The sequence below is a fragment of the Varroa jacobsoni genome, unplaced genomic scaffold (assembly GCF_002532875.2).
Source record: "Varroa jacobsoni isolate VJ856 unplaced genomic scaffold, vjacob_1.0 scaffold_1203, whole genome shotgun sequence".
Lineage (NCBI taxonomy): Eukaryota > Metazoa > Arthropoda > Arachnida > Mesostigmata > Varroidae > Varroa > Varroa jacobsoni.
This window is the reverse complement of record NW_019214105.1, coordinates 174,872-197,636: the sequence shown is the minus strand read 5'-3', so window position 1 is coordinate 197,636 and position 22,765 is coordinate 174,872. Positions and strand designations below refer to the sequence as shown.

Sequence of the window (22,765 nt, the reverse complement as noted above, 5' to 3'; positions counted from 1 at the left end):
CGAAGGTAAGTGGCCCGAGTGGCAATACTAATGTCAGCTGCATTTGTATGGATTCACTAATACATTACGGGATCTTCAGACTTTGCTTCCGTTTCTTTTCTGAACGACAAACACTTCGTGTTACCTCTTGGTTTTCTATTCGTTTCCACTCATCGACTCCAATATCGAGCAGACATCTTCTCTTAAGTATTGTGTTACAGTGTATTCTAATAAAATTAATCATCATTTAGTTTGGAGTGTAAGTGGAAGAATAAAATTATCTTCCTTCCTCACCTAGACCCACCTTAAAAAGTACGGTTTACTTACTCTTAAAAAAATAGCAATAACATAAAGATAGCTTAAGTAAACTCGAGGTAAACATTGGGTGTGACGCTCTGGTTTGCTAAATCATGTTTCTCATGACCATTCTTCTTTGTCGACGTAATTTGCCGTATTGGCTTGACGTTTTGTTGTGTCTTGCTTCTTGGTAAAAACTGCGTGGCAGGGCTGCGCCTATCACAACCATGTGTTTTATTTATATAAACCTCATATTTTTGCTGATACAAACCGCATGGCCCTAGCCATTCTTCTTACAAACGTCACGTCGCTTAAGAGTTGTAAGATGTTTGCCCCAATCTGTACATAGTGACAGAGATAATAAACTTCTCTGACTCCAGTTTTCGAAATCCAGACAAACATTGGATCGATAAAGTCCATGGAGACAGGGGAGAACTACCACCTCCAAAAATGGAGTAGTCAAAGCGGGAGATACAACTATGAACTGTATTCTATGCAGAAGATGAATGCTGCCGTCGTGATTACTTATTTGCTCCTTGCGCCATTTTGTTTGCACTAGCATTTTTAACAATCGCTGCTTTCGGTTTTTCAGCAACCGCGTATATCAGAACTTAAAAGTAACTGTACTAGAATCATCTACCGTTATACCCTCATAAAAATATCGTAACTATTAGGTTTTCTTTGTTTTTTGAAGGAGTTTTATATATAAAATTCCTTCTAGTGACTTTGCATTTTAGCTCAACGCATCGAATTTATTTTCTATGAAACAAACGTAGGCACACAGATTGTCCTTATGTTTTATCTGCATCGTTATGTAATCCGGTCTACTTGTATTTTTGCCTTTTTAACCTACACACTATGTATAGGTAGATATAAGATCGGTAAGAGAACCGCCAGTGCTTTTTCTGGAGGTACAGTATCGAAAAAGTTTTATACGTAGTTGAGCCATTATCTCCTTAAATCTCGGACTCATACCCAACCCTGAATCAACGAGTGTTCTCTATGGAATGACATTCCTCCCTGATTCCGTATGCTATCCATGTGCGAAGGCCTACATGTGTAGTATTTTCGCTATAAAACTGCGCGTGAGATCATCATCATATCCGTTATTATTCTTCTACTCATTGAGGGTTGTTGACTGTTGTCTTGCTCACATCGCGTAACCAAAAAACACAAAAAAAAGATTAGATCGTTTGTGTTAACAGTACGTAACGCATGTCTTGCTTTTCATGCCGCTAGCACGTCAGCCTCACACAGGAATCCCACCATCCGCGCTGCTGGTGCGACCTAGTGTCAGGCAGGCCATATCCTTTCAGCAGTCTATTTATCGTTTTTCAATCCTCAACATCCTTTCGGTTCCTCATCGCATACAAATAACACTTCCCGCAGCGTATGATGATATTGCCTTAGTTTCTCCTTTTTACGTTTTTATGACTCCTCATTGTCCAAACAAACGCTCCAACTGCAGCCTTCAGTGCGATCTATACCCTCTTTTTCGGATATTCTGTTTTTTTGCCTCTCTTTTATGTCTTCCGCAACATTCCATATAGACTTCAAACTCGCATAGCTTTAGTCATACTCGTCTTTTATTCTAACAGTATGCGCCTATCATCTGGCCCTATGTATATATACCTTCCCCGCTGAAATGACATAGTTCGTCCTCCTTTGGAACACCGCGGCTTCTCGGCTTGACTTCCCCTAGCGAGCTTTGCCATATCTCGCATAATCATCATTATCATCACTATAACCATTATGATGCTATTTTTATTAGTGTTATTATTATGTCTTATCATATCATTAATTTTTTTTCGCTATTCCGCATTACTTCGTCATCTGCTACCCATTGGCTTGCCGTTTGTTGGTCGAAGGCAGGAAAGCTCTCTTCACTTGTTCACATCCATTCATTAGCTAGGTTTGCGTTAAGATTTCACAGCTATTTTCAAGGAAGATAAGAATACTAGTCAATAATATCTTGATTTCATTTATTGGGACAACGGGCACGCATTTTCGAAAAATTTATTCGGGTCCGATTACTTATTACCGTCTGCTCACCTCCTTCTTTTTTGTGTGCTACACTTATGTAATGTGTAGATTCCTATATACTTGTGTGTAGTTTTGTATAGTAATTATTCTGTATTCTTTGTATTTTCAGGGAGGACTTATGATCTGCATGCCATGTGGCATTGGGTCGCGAAGCACGGCAAGCACTTGATTGCACTTCTCATATGTGCCTGTTTACTAATCACTTCTGCCAAACTGTGATCTATTCGCTTAGACTGATGATATAGATAATTAGGTACCAACTGCTATTGCTTTCTTGGACATTCGTTTGCAGTTTGTTGTAATGTTGCCCTCCTTCATTTAAGATCCTTCTTGGACATGCGGCTTCTTTTTAACGAAACTTCTTTTCGTCGGCTGACTAGAGATGGATGCTTACAGGTTGTTGATATTGTCAAAATTATGTTGTCAGCTTTGAAGTTCAGCTCGATGGCGATGAGCCAGATGGTGCCGCGCTAAACGCCGTCATTAACTTCTTATTCCCGCGCTGCGTTAAACCTTCGAACCGTTTGAAGGTGTAATTGATGAATACCCAGTCTTTATAGTTCTGCCCGCCTGGACCACCCGCAGCAGCGGTTGCTATTGTGCCCGGGCTCTCATCCTTTGGAGCGCACGGGATTTTCAACTGGACATCGGGGAAATCGTCGAAGTTGGATGTGTCATCTATACTTTTCACCTATAGGACAAGCCATCAGCAAAACAAACAATGGAATAAAACTGTTAGATAGGAGCCAAAAAAAGGCCTACACATCCTGCACGCAGGTACCCGTGATATTTTGTTTTGTTTACCGTCATTAGGTGGTCAGATGTGACATTGTCAATGTAGACGTCACCACCCGTTGGATTTACGGTTAGCTTATTATCACCTTCCGTTGGGATTGAGCTATGTGAGCCACGAGGCAAAAAATGTTTCTCCATCCTTTGAAACTAACTGCTTTTGACGCTACGAATAGCGATGATAAAAGCCATGTCGACTAAGTTGCACAATACGAGGGTAACTAACGTATATATTTAAATACGTAAAATATATGCCTGCTTATAAGCAGCGTAAGATAATTAGATTAAATTAATAGTTTCGTGGGCTAGCAGAAACACCAATTCTGAAGAAGCAAACAGCTCGCACTCTTCTTTTATATCGGTTAGATTAAATTGCTTTAGAGAATGCCGGAATCTTAGTCAGGTTTCAGTCCAAGGTCTTACGAATGCGTCGTCTTTAATACACTGTAAAAACGTTTTCATTGAGAATTTGTATATTTTCCTGCCAGAAGAGCAAAAAAAACCAAGAAAAATATTTTGGTAGCTGTTTTAGTGCGAACCTAAGCCATTCGTAGTATTCAAGGAGAGCGAGGATCAATATGCACTTGGTGAACATTCGAACACTGTGAAAGAGCTCTATAACGCTATTAGCTATCTCGAATCGCAACTACTTTTTGAACGCAGTTGTCCCACCAGCAGTAAATTCCTTTACTACTGGATCTACTAAAAGCCAGAAAAACAACATGCCTTACAAGGTATTTTACAATATCTGGCAATTTCCCTTTTTTTTTAAATTTTTAATTGCATGGATGTGTCAGAAAAGGAAATTCAAATACTTAAAGCACGGAATATAGCGCTGTACAAAGTGGCCGATTGAGAAATGACCAAATTTCCGAAAAAAATTGCTTGCTCGATATTTTTTACCTATGTCAATAGATTTCCCGTATCATGTGGCTAAATCTAGGAGCAAAATATCACAGAAGATCTTTGTCCCAGGGCCTGCATTGCATTGTATGTAAATATATCCGATACGATTGATGTAAACTCAGTTAAACTGCTCGATATCATTCGAACTGTGTGTATATTTATAAGCGATTAATCGAATAGCATGCACCAATATCAGAAATGAAGTTTGCCCAGCAGATGCAGACTGATCTACGATTGAATCCTATTATATCCTATCCTCCACGTTTATAGTCACATGCTAGTTACACACGAATGAAATTGACATTGATTCAGCCTTTCAGTTCACACAAGCAATGGTCCATTAAACGGCGAAAAGTAACGAATTAATGTTGATTGATTGTTTGATGCAGTACATCACTGGAAGTAAACTGAGACATTTTTTTGTATCGCCCGTTTACGATCCGCTGCATCTAAGGCAGACCTTTGGGTGAATTCGTTTTACGTGTGTTGACAGGAACATCCTTGATCTAAGTGTTTATTCAATGTTATTTTTACTTGAATTGATTAGTTCAACTCGGTTTTTATTTCGATTTGGTTTCAACTCAGGCCTCAAGTCTTTCTATCCATACCTTCGTTTGCTTTTTTTCAATTGCGCCAAAAAGCGGGCTAGCATTCTTGCTGTCGAGATTTAATAGATCTTCGCTTCAGACGAGCGGACTTAAATTCGATGTGCTAGGCTGCCAGAAGGTCATATCCTCAATCTGCCAGGCTTATACTAATTTACTCAAATAACCACATCAGCCACTTCGTCGAAAAAAGTATGACGTACTACTGGACACAGTAACCACTGACAATTTCACAAAAGCTTTTTGTACATCTAAATAACGCGCATCATATGTCTGTACGATGTCTCATTCACTGGTCACGACATGGACATCTGCTGGAACTTTGACTCTATTCGCAATGCGGTTTTTTTTCTGAATCTGAGAAGAAACAGCAATGACCCTTGTAATTTACTTTCGCGTTTTATACCTTAAGTGTGGATGAGTGATTCGAGCAATGGTAGGCCTAGACGTTTTGAATTGCGCCTATTGCAAAACCAAGTCCAGTAGGTATTAGCATTGCGCCACCTCGGGGACGCATCGAAAAATCAAGAGCGTTTAAAATTCAGTTTTGCGCCTGTTTAGTTAGTTATAACATCCTAACAGCGCACTCGGGGTTGTGTTCCTTCTTCTATGGTATACAAGAACCTGCTTCTGTCTGCTCAACAGCCATGCGGTCAATCACAACGCACTGAACTGTCAATTTCGGGTAGTCAACGAAGCTAAAAGTTCGGTGAACTTTGTCAGGGATGAACACATTAAACAAGAGCTGATTTTCGCTCGTATTTTAAAAAAGAGTCCCTGTCGCCATAATGAGTTTGTTCTAGAAAGAAAACGCTTGCCGCCAGGTGTAACTGATATATGTGTGTCCGTTATGACAAAATTTATATTGCTTTCATCTCGTATAATAATACACATTTCTCTGTAATCGCGTTGGGAACGCTCGAATTTGATGTAAGTAGACAATGCCTTGTTATTATTATATATACATATATATAATAATATAATTTATATATTAATATATAATTACATAATAATACGTATATATATACATTAAGCTGGATAGTAAATTCCCGCAATTTTTTCGCGAAAACACTACGTTGATTGTTATAACAATAAGCTATTACGTTATATACTATCTGTCATCGCTCAGGATTTTTTCCCACCTTTCTATTAAATCTAGACCATTTCGTCAAAAAGTTGCGGGTTTCATCTCGAAGAAGTATTCCAACAACGTTTTGAGTTACTGATCTATGTCAAAGGTAAGATCACGAAGGTGATTGCCAACTGAACTAAAAAAAGGAAGAATCGTTCGGCGCAGAGTCCAAGGAATATAGAAAGCGCAACGAAATCTAAATATTTTTTAAATCCAGGAGGGTAGTCTTAGCGACGTTCGCCGTGTGTAGCTTTGCGTCGTCACGGAGTAGGTTAACCTGATTCGATCCAGCTGGGCTAAATAAAGGTGCTCATTACTGTCTGGTTCGTACGAATCGATTTCCAGTAAATCAGAACCTTGCATAAATTTTTTTCTGAATGAAAATCTGGTGGGCCTTAGCTTCCTTACTGTAGCTGTCCATTTGGATTTCTAGTTCATGTTGACGTACAGACGTCATTTCTTATCGCTGGTTACGTGTGAAAATCGGTCGTTGTGGCCGCGTGACGCTCGACAGCGGCTAGTATGTAAAGACTTCAATTTTATTGGATTCAGCAAGTTCATGGGGTATCCGAGCTCTAAGTTTTCGGTAAATCAAGGTCTTGAGAGTATTTACGTGGGGCTACAACCCATCTTAACGACCAACTGCTGAGTCATTTGTCGGTCATGTATCTTCTGAAGTGTCTTCTTGTGGTGGCTATCAAATTCAGATGAACAGGCGGAGCGTCTAAAGTTATTAGTTCATCGGCTTAAATATTGTCATAACTCAGTTACGCAACAATGTGTACCCTACTATCTTATCATATACTTTGTGAGAAATATATATGGTTGAAAATAATCCGAAGAAAAGTATTTTGACGATAAAGAACACGCTAAGTACTATAAATCTGCTAAAAAAATACAAAAACTCAAAATAGCTTCTTGTAACGAATTTAATATCTTATCCCTTTGACTTAAGTCCTCTCATATATTCAGATGAAAAGACGATTTCATTAGATAAACTAATTGTTCAAATGCTTTACTGCCGACTTAGAACAGTAGAATATGTAGTACTAGATGGGAAGTTATTTTTTGACTCATATTTTGTAGACACAGGCGCTAGTACTGCAGTATAATCTTGATCTGCCCTAACTAATGCTACTTTCGGCAAGTTCCCTTAAAAACCGTATAAATGTATGCACGATGTCATCTAAGCCTATGAATTGAAGCCATTGAAGACAAGCAACCTCTACACCCATCACTAACAGAGTCTTTTTACCAACTGCGATACCCTCAGCCAATGTGTCTTGTATTTGGTAAACGTCTTGGACATTTACCGGCTTAACGTTATGCAAAATGGTGCGTTAAGAGCTACCTATAATCAGTAACCTAGGTCTCAAAATATAAAACATCTCTGCACTGGACACGATGTAATAGCCCAAAATAAGTTTAATAAGGCAGCGCGTCCGAATAGTTAAAAGATTGATGTCGTACAGATACGCCATTTTCTGGAACATCCATTACGTTGTTAATATAGAATTGGAGAGTGGAAACATCAACTGCCATAATTTACCTCGCTGTGCTACATATCGCATTATTTTGAAGCATGTTCATAGCCAACGTCCCTAATACCGATACCAATTACAAATTCAGACCCCTGCTCTAATATCATCTTTTGAACACATCTCATTCGCTTGTGTAAATGTACTTAGTAACAAAGTCTAACTTTGAAGTGTAAACGGCTTGTTTAGGCATATTATATATCAGGTAAAATTTAATTGAAGAGATTTTAACCGGAAAAGTCTATGTTTGTGCTTTCCAATAAAGTTGGTCTCTAGCCCATCCTACTGCCGCTGAGATCACGTCATTTCTTTCCCTCTGCCTTACTCGAATAGGTATCGCAGCTGGCCGGTCACGAATATGTTCCCAGTCGACCCCGCGAAAGAACGGGTGCTCTTTGATGTCACCGAATGTTGCGGGTCGCACAGTCGCATCACTGCATAACGACGTCACGAGGCTGTGGGCATCTACGGAAATTGGTACCTCAGGTGGAAACACGAGAGTTTCGCGCCAATTCATTACCTGAAAGTTGCCGAAATAGACAATCGCAGAAATTCGGGTAGTCAGTGAACTTGTTTGATTTGTTTTTGACTGAGTAATAGTTAATTAGAATTCGGTTAAAGTAAATTAGTAAATAGTGAATTCAAATCTTGTTTGAAATTCGAGTGGAACTTGGTTTCGAAAGAACGCGAAGAGGTCAATTACGTAATATTCGTAGAAAATAAATTGGTCTAATTCACAGTTCTCAGTATGATAGTCTCTACGCCGCTCGTTTAAGCTGTAATTTACTTGGTACGCTGGTTGTGTTGATAAGTACAGAATTAAGTCAGCATTTATTATTGAACCTTCTTCAATTCAGCTTAGCAAGCAACAAAAGCGCACCGACCCAAAGTATTCGGGTGCTGTACTTCGAAAACTAACATAACGAAAATCAACTGTGACACTAATTAAACAATTACTCTCAAAAGATTGTGGCCTCTTAATGAGTCGTGTCCAATGTACTTTATATTATAACACGTTCATGGTGACTTACAGTTCCAAGTAAAAAATTGGGCCGCAGACGCTCGTTACCTAACATGGCGGTTCCTCGCTCTCATGCGCAAGGTCAAAACCCAATGATATTACTAACGTTCGCTAGCGTCTTTCTGATTTGATTAGCATAAGTCTTTATGGTCTCCATTTAGCATGTACGCTCAGTTGTCTATGGCCGCAAATCCAACTAACCTAACTAATAGACCTGTAATAAATTCTGTTGCTGATAACGAAAAAATCCTCAAAATCTCAAAATATAACCAAAACGACCACGATGCAAGGTGTGGCTGTATAGTGCTTCGCAAACATTTAATATAATGACGATGTCACACAGACGCTTCGCATTGAATAGACGCAATGCATAAACGACGCCATACTTTACCTGTACTGCCAAGTGTCAGAAGATATATTCTGGCCGTTCTACCGCACATCATAAACACGTATAAAATAAAATGATGCCTAGCATTAAGCGATCGTTGATCAATGGTCTGATCTACATATGAAATTCAGTAATCATTACACAAATGTTACACCGTATAGTTTCACGGGAAATATTCGTGTGCAACCTCCCCGATCGAGAAATCGTTGCGCAGTGCACCCGCATATTATTATCATTATTATTACTATCCAACAGGCACAGTTACAAATCAGAATCTTGGGACGCCCTCAACGTTTGAGAACTTGCATATGAAAAACAAGCGTGGGAACAGGTTGTTGTTAAATGACGATTTTCAATTATCGCATAAAGATTCCCTGCCAAACGAAAACGGAATCATACATTTACCATTAGCTTTACACTGATACATAGTGATCCTCAGAGAACAACTCGACTTCATGTGAATATTGCTCTTTTTTTAATAAGCATAATGCGTTATTATAGCACACAGCTGTTTATTTGCGCATGCAGCTTCGTGATTGACCAAATGAGCCACTACTAAGGGTGTACACATACATGCATACTTATTTGAAAAACACAATTTTATGTATGCGTACACCCCTACTGAAGGCTCAATGGCAACATGTCGGCCGATCAGCCTAAAAGACCCAAACTAATCTTAGTATTATTAAATCAAATACTGAACACTGTAATTAAACTGAGGGATTCGCAGCCCTGTAGCAAAAAGTATTTCAACTGTCACATGGTTGATGACTAAACATGTCGCCCTACGAGACACTTATGCATAACATGCTTGAAACAGCCGTTCGTAAGTGGGAAATACTTGCTGTGGTATTTTGTAAGCTACACGATTTTATTTTGATAGAATGTTTTATTAGATTTAATATCCGATTGCTATCTACACTCACACTTAATCGTGTTTTCACTAATAATAGTAATAACATCTAGGACATCTAGGACGGACTTTTTAGCTAAATCATTATGTGCATTATGGAATGCAAGGCCTCCGAGCATAAATGCTCCTCAATATAATGGAGTTATTTCTAAAAGAACAATGATAAAATGATCAGAGTGGCTCGATTAACTATCTGGTGTTGGTTTGAACTTTGTCGTATGACATACCGCTCAAATGTTCAACAAAGACACATTATTTTATGTTTTAGTGAAATAGCAGATAAAATTTAGGTAGCTATCAGATCCCTCAATGAGTTCATTTCTCGAGAAACCGCTTCTAAAGAACTCTGGATTGTTCGGCATTTGCACTAAGGTGGTTTTGTTTTGATGGACAGGACGCGTCTGAAGGCGTTCTTGTATCTCCATAACTTATCGTCTTTATCTCGCAGGGGCAAAAATTTAAGTTTTGTGAACTTCAAAACTTTTTATAGCCATTTTCAAACTGCCCACACATACGACCCAACATTGCAACGCTGGATATCGTTGTTTTTTAACATTTCTCCGATAATATACAAACGAACACGTTAAACAAGTAAATTGAATAGCGAATCCCAGAGGTTTTGGTTAAAAATTTATATAGCAATAAACCTATATTCTTGGCATAAACACATTGAATAGATAAGTGACCATCTTACAAAAACGTTAATTTGAACAGTAAAAAAGCGCAGGCTACGAATAGAACCCTGAATTTTCTATTTGAACAGGATGATACAATAAAAAAATATGCCAGCCATAAAAAATCGTCGCATAATCTATGCTTCTAATCATAGGTACGTCTAAATTGAAAATTCCCCTTAGGCTTCATTTCTGAGACTCTTTCTAAATCAAACAAATGATTCTTTGCGTGTGCTACAAGTGTTACTCCTAACGGTTGCTATTACATAATTTATTTTTATCTATTATGATTATACCGTTCATTTGGAACATAAATCGCTACCTAATTATTGTCGATATACTCCATCCTTAATATCCAAATAATTTTTTATAGCAACCGTACGTCAAGCGCTACTGGTGGACAAACTGCTTGAGTGTCAGTCAAATACGCTATATACGAGATATTTCGAACTTAAATTTCTGGCTAATATCAGGCTAAAAGTTCCCAAATTTTAGGGTTCAAAACGGCCAAAAAAGTTTAAAAGGCGCAGAAAGACGTAAAAAGTCTCAATAAAGCTAACCCTTGTAACTTTATTGAACGACCTGATTTGCAATTGCATTCTCTTTTCGTAAATTACTTAATTTCTGTAGTGAAAATTTAAGCATATGACAAATGTTTTTTTGAGCTATTTTGATGGCTTTTAAAACTTTGTGGATCTAAAATTCATTTAAAAATTAAATTCATTTCAGAAAATCTTGCTTTGAGGTTTCCACCGTGAGAACTGGCAATAAGATAGTTAATTAAGACAAAAATAATGTTAAATCTTCGTGGGGGTTGTTCAGGGCGGAAAAATTGGGTTATGCGTGATCTTCGCGTAAATTCCGAAAACGATACATTGCTGTTTGCAATGACCTTCTTGTGGCTTTGTTTTAGACAGTACTATCTTTTGTCCGAAACCAGAAGCAGCCGATGACTATATGCTTTTTACTAAAAACAACCCGCGTAAGTTTTTCCCAATTCGAACATACCAGTTTGCACATACCATGGCTCTACTTCCAATAGAGTTTTTTCTAATATTATTGTTTTGATTTGTTATCTTAAAAGAAAACGCACTACCACAGCCAACGTTAAGCCAAGTTTTGCCATTATTATTTTGTGCCACCTATTATTTTGCAACTACATGACATAACATAATAGCTTACCTTACGGTACGTCTCCTGTGGCGTCTCTGAACAAAATGGTGGGTAACCTATAAGCATTTCGTACATAATCACGCCAAGGCTCCACCAATCACAGGCAGCCGTATAACCTGTTTGCATGAATACCTCTGGCGCGATGTAATCCGGCGTTCCAACAGTCGAATATGCAAGCTGGCGCCGATTTTTCTTCCAACTCTCAGCCCGTCGTTTCGAATCCATAAAGTCTGAGGGTTTGGCCTGTGATAGGTCACGATAGAACTCTGTACGATGCGATTTTTTTAAGCCCGTGCATAAACCGAAGTCGGACAGCTTTACGTGGCCCCGCGCATCTAAGAGTAAGTTATCAGGTTTGATATCCCGATGGATGAATCCAAGCCGGTGGATGCTCTGAATCGCCAAAGCTGTCTCTGCAATGTAGAACTGCGTCGCCTCTTCCGACAGCGTGTCTTTCTTCATGAGCAACGTCATCATGTCACCACCAGGTAGAAACTCCATAATCAGGTACAAGTTGATGGCGTCTTGAAAGCTGTAGTACATTTTAACAACCCACTGGTGATCGGCCTCGACGAGGATGTCTCGTTCCGCGCGCACGTGAGCAATCTGTTCTTTTTCCAGCATATCTGCTTTTCGTAGAATTTTCATAGCGTAGACATGTCCAGTATCCTTTTTCTGTACAAGTCGAACCTCGCCGAAGGCACCCTTGCCGATTACCTTGAGCGGATCGAAGTCATCGACACCGAGACGTGACCTTTTCAATCGAAGGAACTCAGTCTCTTTTACCGAGTGCTGAGCGCGCACCTCTTTTTTCTGCTCTTCGGATATGCCCTCTTCGGCCATCGACTCCTCGAGTTTCTCATGGCGCGTCCGTCGCTCAATGTGCTGACTGACAAGATTCGAATAGTAGTTCTCCAAGTGCACTTTCGCTTTTGTAGCCTTGTCTAGTGTGTGTCCTGAAAATACAGGATGATTAGGATCGAACGGGGTCGAACCCGTTGACGAGCTCGGGCTAGCCATCCCCTTGCCCCCCCCCTCGAAGACAAGAACGCAACAAGCAGCCGTACCGTGCACAGCTGTAACGCAGTCCCCGTCTTACAATAGGATTGCGGTTTATCGACTTTGGATGCACTTTGCTATCCTTAATGCCTAACTTAAATGGTTCTTGTACAGTTCACTCAACTCCCGAACTATCGAGCAACTAACAAATGTTTCACTGCTTTTTTCTCCTCAGCGTGACAAAACTTCCTACAAAAGCGAGCTGGACGTACACATAGTGGCTTTTCACCTACCGCGAAATCACCAAAACCGTCAACCGAAATAATACAATTCTCTATTTAGAAGAAAAATTAGATACTCTGTAGCTCATATGGTAAAGCTACTGCTACTACTGGGCCATTTGTCAGTGACACAGAACCTTTTGCGAGCCAATTGCAACGTTCATTATATCGGTAACGACTAGCCGACGAAAAATTATAATGCGACGAAGTTGTCTACCACCACTGGTGCGGCCACTAATACAATCGAGTTGCATAGATAGACAGATAAGCAGTTCCAGAGTCTCTAAGTTCGTTATTGAACTTGTGCTTCGATTTGCTGCTCCAAAGCGAAAACCTAAAGGACTACAGTTCAACGCACCGTTTTGCATGCACAGTCGCAGATAGACAAACGCACGCACGCCGGGATAAACACAGAAACTCCGTTCGTAAAATTTCTTCCAGTGGAATAACTACTTCCGCTATTACCGTTTATAGATCGTATGAACATGGTGATACTGCTGCTGCCCTAGGGTCAATAAATGCACAATAAAATGTTGCGAATCTCTCACATCAGCTGAACATCCGACAGCCGTCCCTTTGGCGTAATTCTCTAAATGCCTTGTGTTGTGTTGATAGTTGGTTGCAATTAGAAGTTTAGCCCATTTTAATGTGCTGCGATTTGTTGTCGAAGATTGGTTGTACACTGGTTTTAGTCCCAACAGTGAGCAGAATGGGCGCATCGATAGAGCTTAGCTCTACTAACAGGCGCCGATTGTGTCCTAGCACGAAGCACAGCTGAGATACTAATGGGTACTGGTGCCGCTGCAGTTCTCCTTAGAACGGCGGCGACCGCAGCTGTCGCTGGTGGCCATAGAAGCTCCGCTTTTCAAGGGCGACCTTAAGGTAAGCCCGGGAGAGAACATCGGAAATGGCTGAAGATTATCGAGGCTGATACGGATAAATGTAAGAAGGTTTTACGCTTCGCTTGGCTGCGTTGGTTCACTTGATGGCGGCAAAATTATACTCGATGATTGAACTGAACCTTCTATGCGGCTCTAACAGATGTCGACAAGCAAACAAACGTTATCCACATAACGTGGGGAATCATGTCATGGAAGGAAGACGGTAGCTCGCTGAAAACACCGGCCCATCGAAAAAATGCCGATAAAAAGGCACGAGTCTTTGATCTTAGTGCCGTGTTCGAACAAGCGAGACAGACTGCCAAGGAGGTCTGCAAACAACCTGAAAAGGGTTCTGACGAAGGTTAGTTAGCAAGGAAAGAAAAGTGCTCGTGAACAAAATACGATGTTCTAGTGTTTGGGTCACGTTTTAAGCATATGTGTAATTATATCTTGTGTTCTAAAAAGGTGGAATGAATTTTTCGTTTTCATAGCAACTAACATAAATAGGTGGTTATCGTTAGTTATCGTCAAGATCTAAATCTTGTGAAGAAGGGTACTCCGTATTGTACGTAATACTTAATTAATATTAAAGCTCAAAAATAACTAGTTACTTTTGTTATACGTAAGCGTAAAACGAAAGTGTTGTAAATCATAAGATTTCATAAGAAATCATAACGATAAACATAATATCAGCCCTGCATTGTGAAAGGCATTATTTGGTATTATTGCCGTTATGCGAAATTCACTTTCGTTTATGTGTATTACGTTAAATCTTTCTTTTGTCACCTTTCATGTGAGCGGCACTGATAAACCTGTAGCACAGCAAATCTGAATGGGCGACAAACATGGCACAACTAATATAAAAAAATGCATTTGTTTTCCAAACATGCACCGGATCCCAACACACCAGCTCCACCCGCAGGACCATCAGGATTCAGAAATCAAAAACAGATGAGTGGTTCTACAGACTATAGCTCTGATGGCTCTGACTCAGATGTTATAGGACCACTGCCCCCATCGAACCTTGCGGAGTCAGTAGAATCTGATTCAGAGGACAACGAAGAAAAAGATGAGGAATATCGTTGCACTCTCCCACATCGGTCGATACTTGAACTTCAACATGGCCTGAAGCCAGTATCGGCACTTGGGCTCGATCCCAACGGTTCGCGGATGGTTACTGGAGGATATGACTATCAAGTGGCTCTATGGGATTTCGCTGGAATGGATGCCACCTTCAGGGCAAGTTACATCTCCCACTGCAATAAAACAGAATTTTTTTTGCTTTGTCAAAAAATCATATTTTGTTTACAGAACAATGAAAAACTGAATACAATATTATTCTGCTTGCGCTTTGGGGTTTAGTTATTCGTTCGGCCATTTTACTAGTTACGGCAAAGTGATTATTTCTTAGAAAAGATGGAATAAGGTATGATAGTGAGCTAATATATTATTTATCTCTAAACTTTGTCGGTTTCTGGCTTTCTTACATGTACATTTTTCCAGCCATTCCGCACGCTGCAACCATGCGAGTGTCATCAGATTCGCGATTTGGACTTCAACTGCACCGGAGAAGCAGTGCTAGTTGTGTCAGGAAATTCGCAACCAAAAGTCCTCGACAGAGACGGACTTTCAATGATGGAATGTCCTAAAGGTAACAACTATTATATATGGATATCTATATGCTACATAAAGATAACAAGTTCGCTATCTGTTTCATTTCGCGTCTACGTGTTTAGAACGAAATAGTCACAGACTTTCGTTCACATTTTTATGTCATAATGTCTCTATTGAGTCATAATATTTATTATTGCCTATATTATTAATCTTCCTCAACAAATTATCAATGTACCGACCTTTAGTCCTGATACGGGCTACACAAACCATCAGAGTCATGTTACTTTTGCTGAGCATAAGCTCACTAAACTCATTCATTGGCATTTTTTGCTGCAAATATTCAGTTGGTGGCGGTTTTAGCTGTTCTTTTTCACAGTTTCTATTGTTCTACTTTCTAATATCGCCGCTGTTGTTGCTTTTGTCGATAATAGGTGATATGTACCTGACGGATATGGGAAAGACGCGTGGTCACACCGCGATGTGCAATTCTGGTCGTTGGCATCCTCGTCAGCGAGCTGAATTTATGACGTGCTCAAACGACGGCTCGGTGCGTCTATGGGACTCGCAGAATACGCCAGTTGTCGGGGGGAAACATAAAGCGATCATGAAGCCTCGCCAGCAGGGTGGATTACGAGCTGTGCCCACTGCTTGCTGCTATAGTCAAGACGGCAATTGGGTAAGTTTGTACGGACAATTGGGTAAGTCAAGTGTGTAAGCACTTGAATTGTTACTGATTTACCTAACTAGTAGTTGATTCCTAAAAACATCTGTTGATCAAGTTAAACGATACCACCAACTTACATAGTTGTAAGGTCAAACCAATTCTACTGATGTGAATCTCTTCATTTCGTATTTTTTCCACTTCTAAAATGTCGTTGTTACAGTGCGCTGCCGCTTGTAATGACGGTTCTATCCAGATTTGGGATCATCGACGCAGTTTTGTCAATACGTCCCAGCTTTGCCGCAATGTTCATGCGAAGGGCAACGATGTGACTAGCATTTGCTATTCGTATTGCGGAAATCGACTATTAACTCGCGGCCTTGACGATCGAATGGCATTGCTGGATGCACGCAATATAAAAAGGCCGCTTCATGTCTTCAATGGACTGAACAATATATACTCTATGACGGATGCAATCTTTAATCCCAACGACAAACTCGTACTTACCGGGACCACGCTCGAGAAGGGTGAGAATCTACGGTACCAACATTTTTGTGGTCATCGAAATACTGATGGGTTTCTTCACTCGGTCACGTCTGTCGTGTAGTATCTGTCATCGATAAGTCTTGAACCTGACACCCCTGGTTGGTTGGATCATAGCCATACATTCAACCGTTATATCATTAGTTTTTCCATAGTGTTGTTTTTCTTTGTGTGTCTTTTATTTTTGCGTTGAGAAAAGAACAGCTAACAGAAGAAGTTAACGTGTATCCTATATTAGTTCTGTGCTATCTAGAGGAATCTTTAATCTCATTAATACCGTATTTTTATACAGTGGTTTTTTTATTAACTTTTTTAATCATAACAGGCGGACATATTGCTCATGTGAAAGTATTTGATACTCTAACTTTTGATGAGGTCGAGTCACATCCAGAAACAGCCTCAGTTATTCGTCTTCGGTGGCATCCCAAAATTAATCAGTTGGTAATAGGCCTCAGTAACGGTCTGACGAAAGTGTTATACGATGAAAAACAATCAAGAAACGGAGCCCTACTCTGCGCTGGAAAAACGAAGGTATGTGTCGCTCAAAGATGCACTATAAAAGTTGACGCCGATATGAATGCTAGTTATTGTAACTTGTAATATATCTTGTATATGTGTGTCCTGTAGTGCTTAATGGATATAAAAAATAAAAATCCAAATACTTTATAGTGACCCTTCTCCGAAATTAATCTAAAGCCCTGAAAGCATCATTTAAAGCATCATGCAACGCCATCCTGCGTGGCATCATTTAAAGCTATTTCTTGTTGGATCAAGTCAAGAACCTACACGTGTACCAACCTTCTCAATTGACTCGTTCTGCTTTGTCTCGCTTGGTTTAGGTGAAACGTAAGCAAATGGAGTCCGTTACTACAACGCAGATTTTAACACCACACGCCCTCCCGTTATTCCGCGACGAGAAAATGCAACTTCAGCGTAAACGCGAAGAACTAGATCGAAAAGATCCGGTGAAGTCTCGAAGACCAGAGTTGCCAGTGACAGGTCCTGGCGCTGGTGGACGGATTGCCTCGGGCGGCAACACGCATACGTCGTTCATTGTCCGGCAATTGGGAATTCGTGATCGAGTGATAGACGAAAGTGAAGACCCTCGCGAAGCTCTGCTGAGGCATGCCGAAGCAGCTGCCGCTAATCCTTATTGGGTCAGCCCTGCTTACAAACATACGCAGCCGAAACCAGTGTTTGAGGCGGTGCCGCAGGGTATTGACGAAAAAAGCGATGACCAACCGAAGTTGAAAAAGGCCAAACCAGTTTAAGTCATCAATATAATTTTGTAATATAAGAACATTAGTAAGATAAAGTAATGGCATGTGTTGCATACATAATATCCCAGGCTAAGCTGGTTTGGTGTCGATTTGTAAAACTGATTTCAACTTTTCGATCAACCAAATTTCGTTTTCATGGTTATTCTCTTCAGTCGAGCAAAATAGTTTATATCCGGAACATATTTTTCTTTTCCACCATTTTTCCCAGCCGAATCTTCCACAAAACATATGCACTATTGTCTCCTTGTAATTGTATTTATGTATATACAATGACATCTATCCTACTGTTCATACCATTATCTTCGTCGTTGTATAATATATACAGGACAGTAACATATGCAAACATAACTTTTTTATTTTTCTTTAAACTTCTAGAGATTCTAAAACTAGGTTCCCTCTTTTTATTTTTACTATTGCCATAGCTATTATGTTTGCGAGTATTATTGAAAATATACAAATATAGGAGCCGTTTATGTTATTATCGTTATTTCTCATTTATTAAAATAATACGATTTCTAACTTGAATTTTCTCTCTAGGACCGCTTCATGATATCATCTGTTCGTTGCCGATAATAGATTGAAAGGCCTCCATTACTCATTAGTTAATTTCGTCGCCTAGACAACTAAGTTGTTGTACAAATTGTCGAGCGTTCATTAGTTCTGTACAGCCGTAGATGACGTTTCGCGGAGTCGATTTCGTCCGCATACACTCAATGAGGTTCTGGTATTCAATGTAATTACCTGCAACGGAAGGGAAATCCTACTGAGCTTAGACAGAGCTATAGAATGCAGCGAGCTCGAAAATAAAAGAAAAATGTTTGGTCTCGTGATAATACAAAGACCAGTAAAGTTCCTTACAATCAGATTTCTATATTTATGATTCACCGTTTTCGGGATCCTAATTGCATAATGATATTCCTGAACTGACATTGCTACTTCGCTAGTCATAATGTGAAGGTTAACGAATCTTATGAAAAGTGATGAAAAGGTTTGAGTAAATAATTCCTTTGAAAAATATTTCATCGAGTAAAGCGAACACAAATGATTAAAGATAAATATAGTCACCTCCACCAACAACAAACACAATCGCATCATAAAACGGCGTCTGTGTGCGACTAGCCCCAAACTCGGGTGAAGATCCTCGAAGAAGCTTGGGATCAAAATAACGAAAATCATCAGTGTCCGGTCCTGATTTTAAGTCCATTAAAGATTCTACAATCTGAAATCAAGCATAAAGAGCAATTTTAATGTTACTATCAACCGGGCCGTAATATGTTAACCTCAACCTTACGTAGACAAGTTAGTTTGCATGGATAATAGAGATCATGTGTCAAATGTGATTGTGTATGAGGTTTACACAACGTATTCAAGTGAGATTAAAATAGTAGATACGATTCAGTTAGATGACCAAGTAAGACAATCATTATCATGCCTCCCTACCAAAGCTTGATACTCACTCTAGCCAATGGTAGTTTGTGTTTCTTTACTACCAAGTTCTTGACCCCCTCCATAACGAATTGACTTCCTTGTGACATTAGTTTAGAGAACATGCCGACAGTTTTCGTACCCGAGCCAGCATACGCCTGCTGTGCTTGCACCTGCATTTGGCTGAAGTCCTTCCACCTTTTGAGGTATTTAACAGCTTTCAGATCGCAGCCAGCCTTTTCCAAGAGTGCCTCGTACTCCTTAAACTCTTCCGGCGATATCTGGTTACAAATGAAATTGATGAGGAACAAACGAAGTTTATCGCATGGCGAGCCGGCCTGAGGATCGGCTAACGTATCCTGTATGCTTCGCTCCAGTGTTTGCCTTCCGAGTATCTTTTCTTCTATTTCGAAGTAAGTGTCTAACTTACGAGCTTTGATCTCGTCCAAGATCGCAGTGGCAATCGTTGTATGTTGATCAATCAGACGTTTCTTTTCGAGAAGTTCAGGCAAGGAACTGACGGCGTTTGTTAGCTTAGCTGTATTGTCATTTAGCAAACCCATTGCTTCATCTGAAAACGGAATGGTTTATCAAGCAACAATTTTGAATATTTCAGGCATACAACATTGAAGCAGATAATTATCCCACACGTAGGTATATGTCGTAGAAGCAGATAGTGCACGTTTATTCTTCATTCTAGAAGAGTAGGCAAACAGATACATTGCTTAGGTTTCTACTGATTATGACTGTTGAGAGCTTAGTGGGTAGTAACTTGTGAACTTCGCGAGACAGCGACGGTAACCTAAGCCTCTAAGAGCGACAGATGGATATAAAGTAATCATATACAGTACTTATAATATTTGAAAAAAAATTAATTACCGGCTCTGCCTAGATTAGAGCCATAATTACCAGCATTATCGCCATCAAGTCCCATTTGAGCCTTAAGTCTTTTGACTTCTTTTTCTGAGGCACGGTACTTTTCCAGCTCCTCCTGAACTGCTTCAGCTACTGTTGGAAATGGGCTTCCTTTGTGCTGTTGCCAGAACTTGTCGCTCACATTCAAATCATACGTGCGTGTCTTAACACGAGGCTTCGTGCCGGTGAGATGACCTGGCGGCCCTACAGCTTCCTCGAGCGTAACACGATTCAATTTATAGTCCAGTACATCGTGGGTTAACGCTTGATACGTCCACGTATGATGGAGAGGGGTAGCCATGTCCATGCTTCGGTCAAGGATGACCAGGAGCGGTCTTTGGAACGAGAACTGCCCAGGGGTCATATCTAAGAATAGCGAGTTCCGCATATCGCGCAGGTTATCCTTGAGCTTCTTATCGAGCTTTTCGGCCACCATTTCGGCCGCGTTGCCTTTTGGAGCCCGAATGAATGGTATGGTACCAAGGGTTGCGAATACCGAGAACAGACAGTCGACAATTGAATTCATCACAGAATCCATTTCAATATCTGAGACCGAGCCTCGATTCAGTGCGTAGTAGCTAACCTCTTCGCGGCCATGCTGCTTCAGCAGGAACATGTCATTATCAATTGTGATGAAATTCAGATATTGATCAAAGACTTTGGACACGTTCTGTACACAGTTGGCGCTAATTGCTGCCAAAGCCAAGTCTTCAAGGTATTGGCGAGACAATGGAGATATGAAATTCAGATAATATTGATCATAGAGTTCATTGCGAAAGTCTTGACCAATGCGGCTGATGTTTTCTTGACTAGGAGCAACAAAGTAGACGGCGGGAACCTGTCACACAGATTAAAAGAACCGAAGATAACGATAGTATTACATCACGAGAGACGGAAGAAGGACCGAGTTCAGTGAACGTACGCCGAATGTATACAAATTTTCCTTTCTACAACTGTCATAACCGTATAGGCTATTTTTGCTATCCAATATGAATAGCCTAAGAGTTGAAAAACATTACTGAGGCAAATTACAAGTTTTGTTTTAACAGATTATTTAAAGTTTCACACTCACCTCCGGGATAGGGTCTCTGTCAGAATGAATCAAGAGATGTAGAGTGACCCCAAGATCACGTAAGTCACGCACGGACAGCAGTGGCGAAATGATGTCTTGGCCGGCACGATCATAGACCAGCACCTGATATATACGTTCGCATTAAAAAACCTCGTCTATTCCCAAGTACAGAACGTTGTCGAATTGTCAAGGTCAGTTAGTACGAGGTAAGATGAGAAAAATTGCTCGTTTATGATCTAAAAGAAGCTTCGCTGTTGGATCCTCATATTTCGTAAAGTATCGCTTTACAAAACAAAGACACTTGTAGGCATACATATCGAATCTGTAAACTATTTAATCTTACGTACCTTCCAAACGGGCTCATTGGCTTTCCCTTTTTGGGACACGTTTAGATTGAGCATGTGCTTGAGAGCGGCAATCTGTCGCTCTCGGATATTTAACGACATCTGCAACAGTACGAAAATCTTTATGACTAAAGGTGTTGTCTTAGCATTCGACTAAACCATAGGAACGCAAGACTATAAAATAGAAGGGAAGCGATCGTAACAGTTAACGTTGACTATCATTAGGTTGCCATACGATGCTTTGCACAATTACTTTCTAAGCAATTTCCATTGACACAACCTTACTACGGGATAATCAACTAATCAAAAGCATCCAAAACATACCCCATGCTCCGAATCGATCAAGTAGGCGTATGGAAAATATGAACGAAAACGACTTTACGATAAATAAGTGTCGTCAGAAGCAGACTTAAATGATGTTTCATGGTAATAATACAACAATTTAGTAAGGCGCGTAGCATTATGATAGGGAATGAGGATGAGCCCTGATTTTTTCAGCCTAAGAAAAATATCAAATGCTACAAAAAGTCTGACAGTGATGGGCCTTCGTGTACGACTTCTCCATTTCCTTTAACTTGATGCTTATATTAACATAGGTGTAGCAAAAATGTCATCGACAGATTTCGTTGACAGCTAGCTATGGCTAGACGCTGTGTTAGTTAACGGAAGTTCTGATATAAAATAGCCACTATGGATAAAAGAACGCCTTGACAAACCAAAGGAACGGCCATTAGCAAGCTGTTCAAAGCTCTCATTGAAATAGTCCGGAGAAATATCTGCTAGAACGATCGAAATAGAAGATGCAATGATTAAATATAAAAAGCAAACATCCAATCGTTTACGATACGATCGGCCGCCGATATGTGCAATTGTTATATATTGTGAAATTCTAAGTTCGCTATGCAGCCATCAATTACGGTACTTTAAGATTGATGTTAATACAGCTAAGGACGACAAATCCGCAGACATCACTGGGTCTTACCGTAAAACCTGAACAGAGTCGCCTCAACTAGAACATCTCCAAAAAGCGGGAAAACTTCACCATTCCACACTCAATTGACACATCAACTTTGGAAGACGTAACGTGGAACACTTAATATCGTTCCGTCAGTTAACGTCCGTCGAAACAGTACATTAATAAAAACTGGCTAAATGGCTAAATGGCCACTACTAAAATTCTGCCAATACGAAAATAACAATCTATCAGGGTTCGCGGAAGATTGGCTAGCCAGGTGTACTATGAAGTACTACGTAGTTTCAATTTACAGATCCCGGACTGTCCAAACATT

At 40.1% G+C, this 22,765-nt stretch overlaps 3 protein-coding genes across 7 annotated transcripts; 1 reads left to right on the top strand and 2 right to left on the bottom strand.

Annotated features, from left to right (window-relative positions):
* Positions 1–997: 997 nt before the first annotated feature.
* trc (Serine/threonine-protein kinase tricornered) lies at positions 998–15,530 on the bottom strand. Of its 4 annotated transcripts, none has more exons than XM_022845907.2 (4): positions 15,476–15,530; positions 11,471–12,417; positions 7,618–7,812; positions 998–3,010 (listed from the first exon to the last, which is right to left on the bottom strand). In XM_022845907.2, exons 1-4 carry the CDS (start codon positions 15,513–15,515, stop codon positions 2,756–2,758), a joined length of 1,437 nt encoding a protein of 478 aa, XP_022701642.1. In that variant the 5' UTR covers positions 15,516–15,530; the 3' UTR covers positions 998–2,755. The 4 variants fall into 4 exon arrangements, with proteins under 4 accessions (XP_022701642.1, XP_022701644.1, XP_022701643.1 ...); XM_022845909.2 differs by lacking the exon at positions 15,476–15,530 and adding an exon at positions 13,100–13,578; XM_022845908.2 differs by lacking the exon at positions 15,476–15,530 and adding an exon at positions 13,207–13,578.
* On the top strand, positions 13,773–18,068 carry LOC111267603 (WD repeat-containing protein 70). Its single transcript, XM_022845904.2, has 7 exons — positions 13,773–13,983; positions 14,533–14,861; positions 15,126–15,273; positions 15,668–15,912; positions 16,121–16,424; positions 16,766–16,971; positions 17,280–18,068. The coding sequence occupies exons 1-7, from the start codon at positions 13,827–13,829 to the stop codon at positions 17,709–17,711; spliced, it is 1,821 nt and encodes a 606-aa protein (XP_022701639.1). The 5' UTR covers positions 13,773–13,826; the 3' UTR covers positions 17,712–18,068.
* On the bottom strand, positions 18,056–22,634 carry Slh (sec1 family domain containing Slh). 2 transcript variants are annotated; one of them, XM_022845901.2, is made up of 7 exons: positions 22,459–22,634; positions 21,480–21,578; positions 21,133–21,255; positions 20,025–20,898; positions 19,178–19,716; positions 18,786–18,939; positions 18,056–18,461 (listed from the first exon to the last, which is right to left on the bottom strand). In XM_022845901.2, the coding sequence occupies exons 2-7, from the start codon at positions 21,576–21,578 to the stop codon at positions 18,319–18,321; spliced, it is 1,932 nt and encodes a 643-aa protein (XP_022701636.1). In that variant the 5' UTR covers positions 22,459–22,634; the 3' UTR covers positions 18,056–18,318. The 2 variants fall into 2 exon arrangements, with proteins under 2 accessions (XP_022701636.1, XP_022701637.1); XM_022845902.2 differs by having other exon boundaries at positions 20,055–20,898; positions 22,459–22,624.
* Positions 22,635–22,765: the final 131 nt, after the last annotated feature.

Excerpts from the sequence above, each read along its gene's own strand:
- trc (XM_022845906.2), bottom strand. The coding sequence starts at position 12,481 with ATGGCTAGCCCGAGCTCGTCAACGGGTTCGACCCCGTTCGATCCTAAT. Across the intron at positions 7,813-11,470 it reads CACAGGAGACGTACCGTAAG|GTAATGAATTGGCGCGAAAC; the intron begins GTAAGCTATTAT and ends GGCAACTTTCAG. Across the intron at positions 3,011-7,617 it reads CAGCTGCGATACCTATTCGA|GTGAAAAGTATAGATGACAC; the intron begins GTAAGGCAGAGG and ends CTTGTCCTATAG.
- LOC111267603 (XM_022845904.2), top strand. The coding sequence starts at position 13,827 with ATGTCATGGAAGGAAGACGGTAGCTCGCTGAAAACACCGGCCCATCGA. Across the intron at positions 14,862-15,125 it reads GAATGGATGCCACCTTCAGG|CCATTCCGCACGCTGCAACC; the intron begins GCAAGTTACATC and ends ACATTTTTCCAG. Across the intron at positions 16,972-17,279 it reads TCTGCGCTGGAAAAACGAAG|GTGAAACGTAAGCAAATGGA; the intron begins GTATGTGTCGCT and ends CGCTTGGTTTAG.
- Slh (XM_022845901.2), bottom strand. The coding sequence starts at position 21,578 with ATGTCGTTAAATATCCGAGAGCGACAGATTGCCGCTCTCAAGCACATG. Across the intron at positions 20,899-21,132 it reads ACAGAGACCCTATCCCGGAG|GTTCCCGCCGTCTACTTTGT; the intron begins GTGAGTGTGAAA and ends TCTGTGTGACAG. Across the intron at positions 19,717-20,024 it reads CTCTAATCTAGGCAGAGCCG|ATGAAGCAATGGGTTTGCTA; the intron begins GTAATTAATTTT and ends TTCCGTTTTCAG.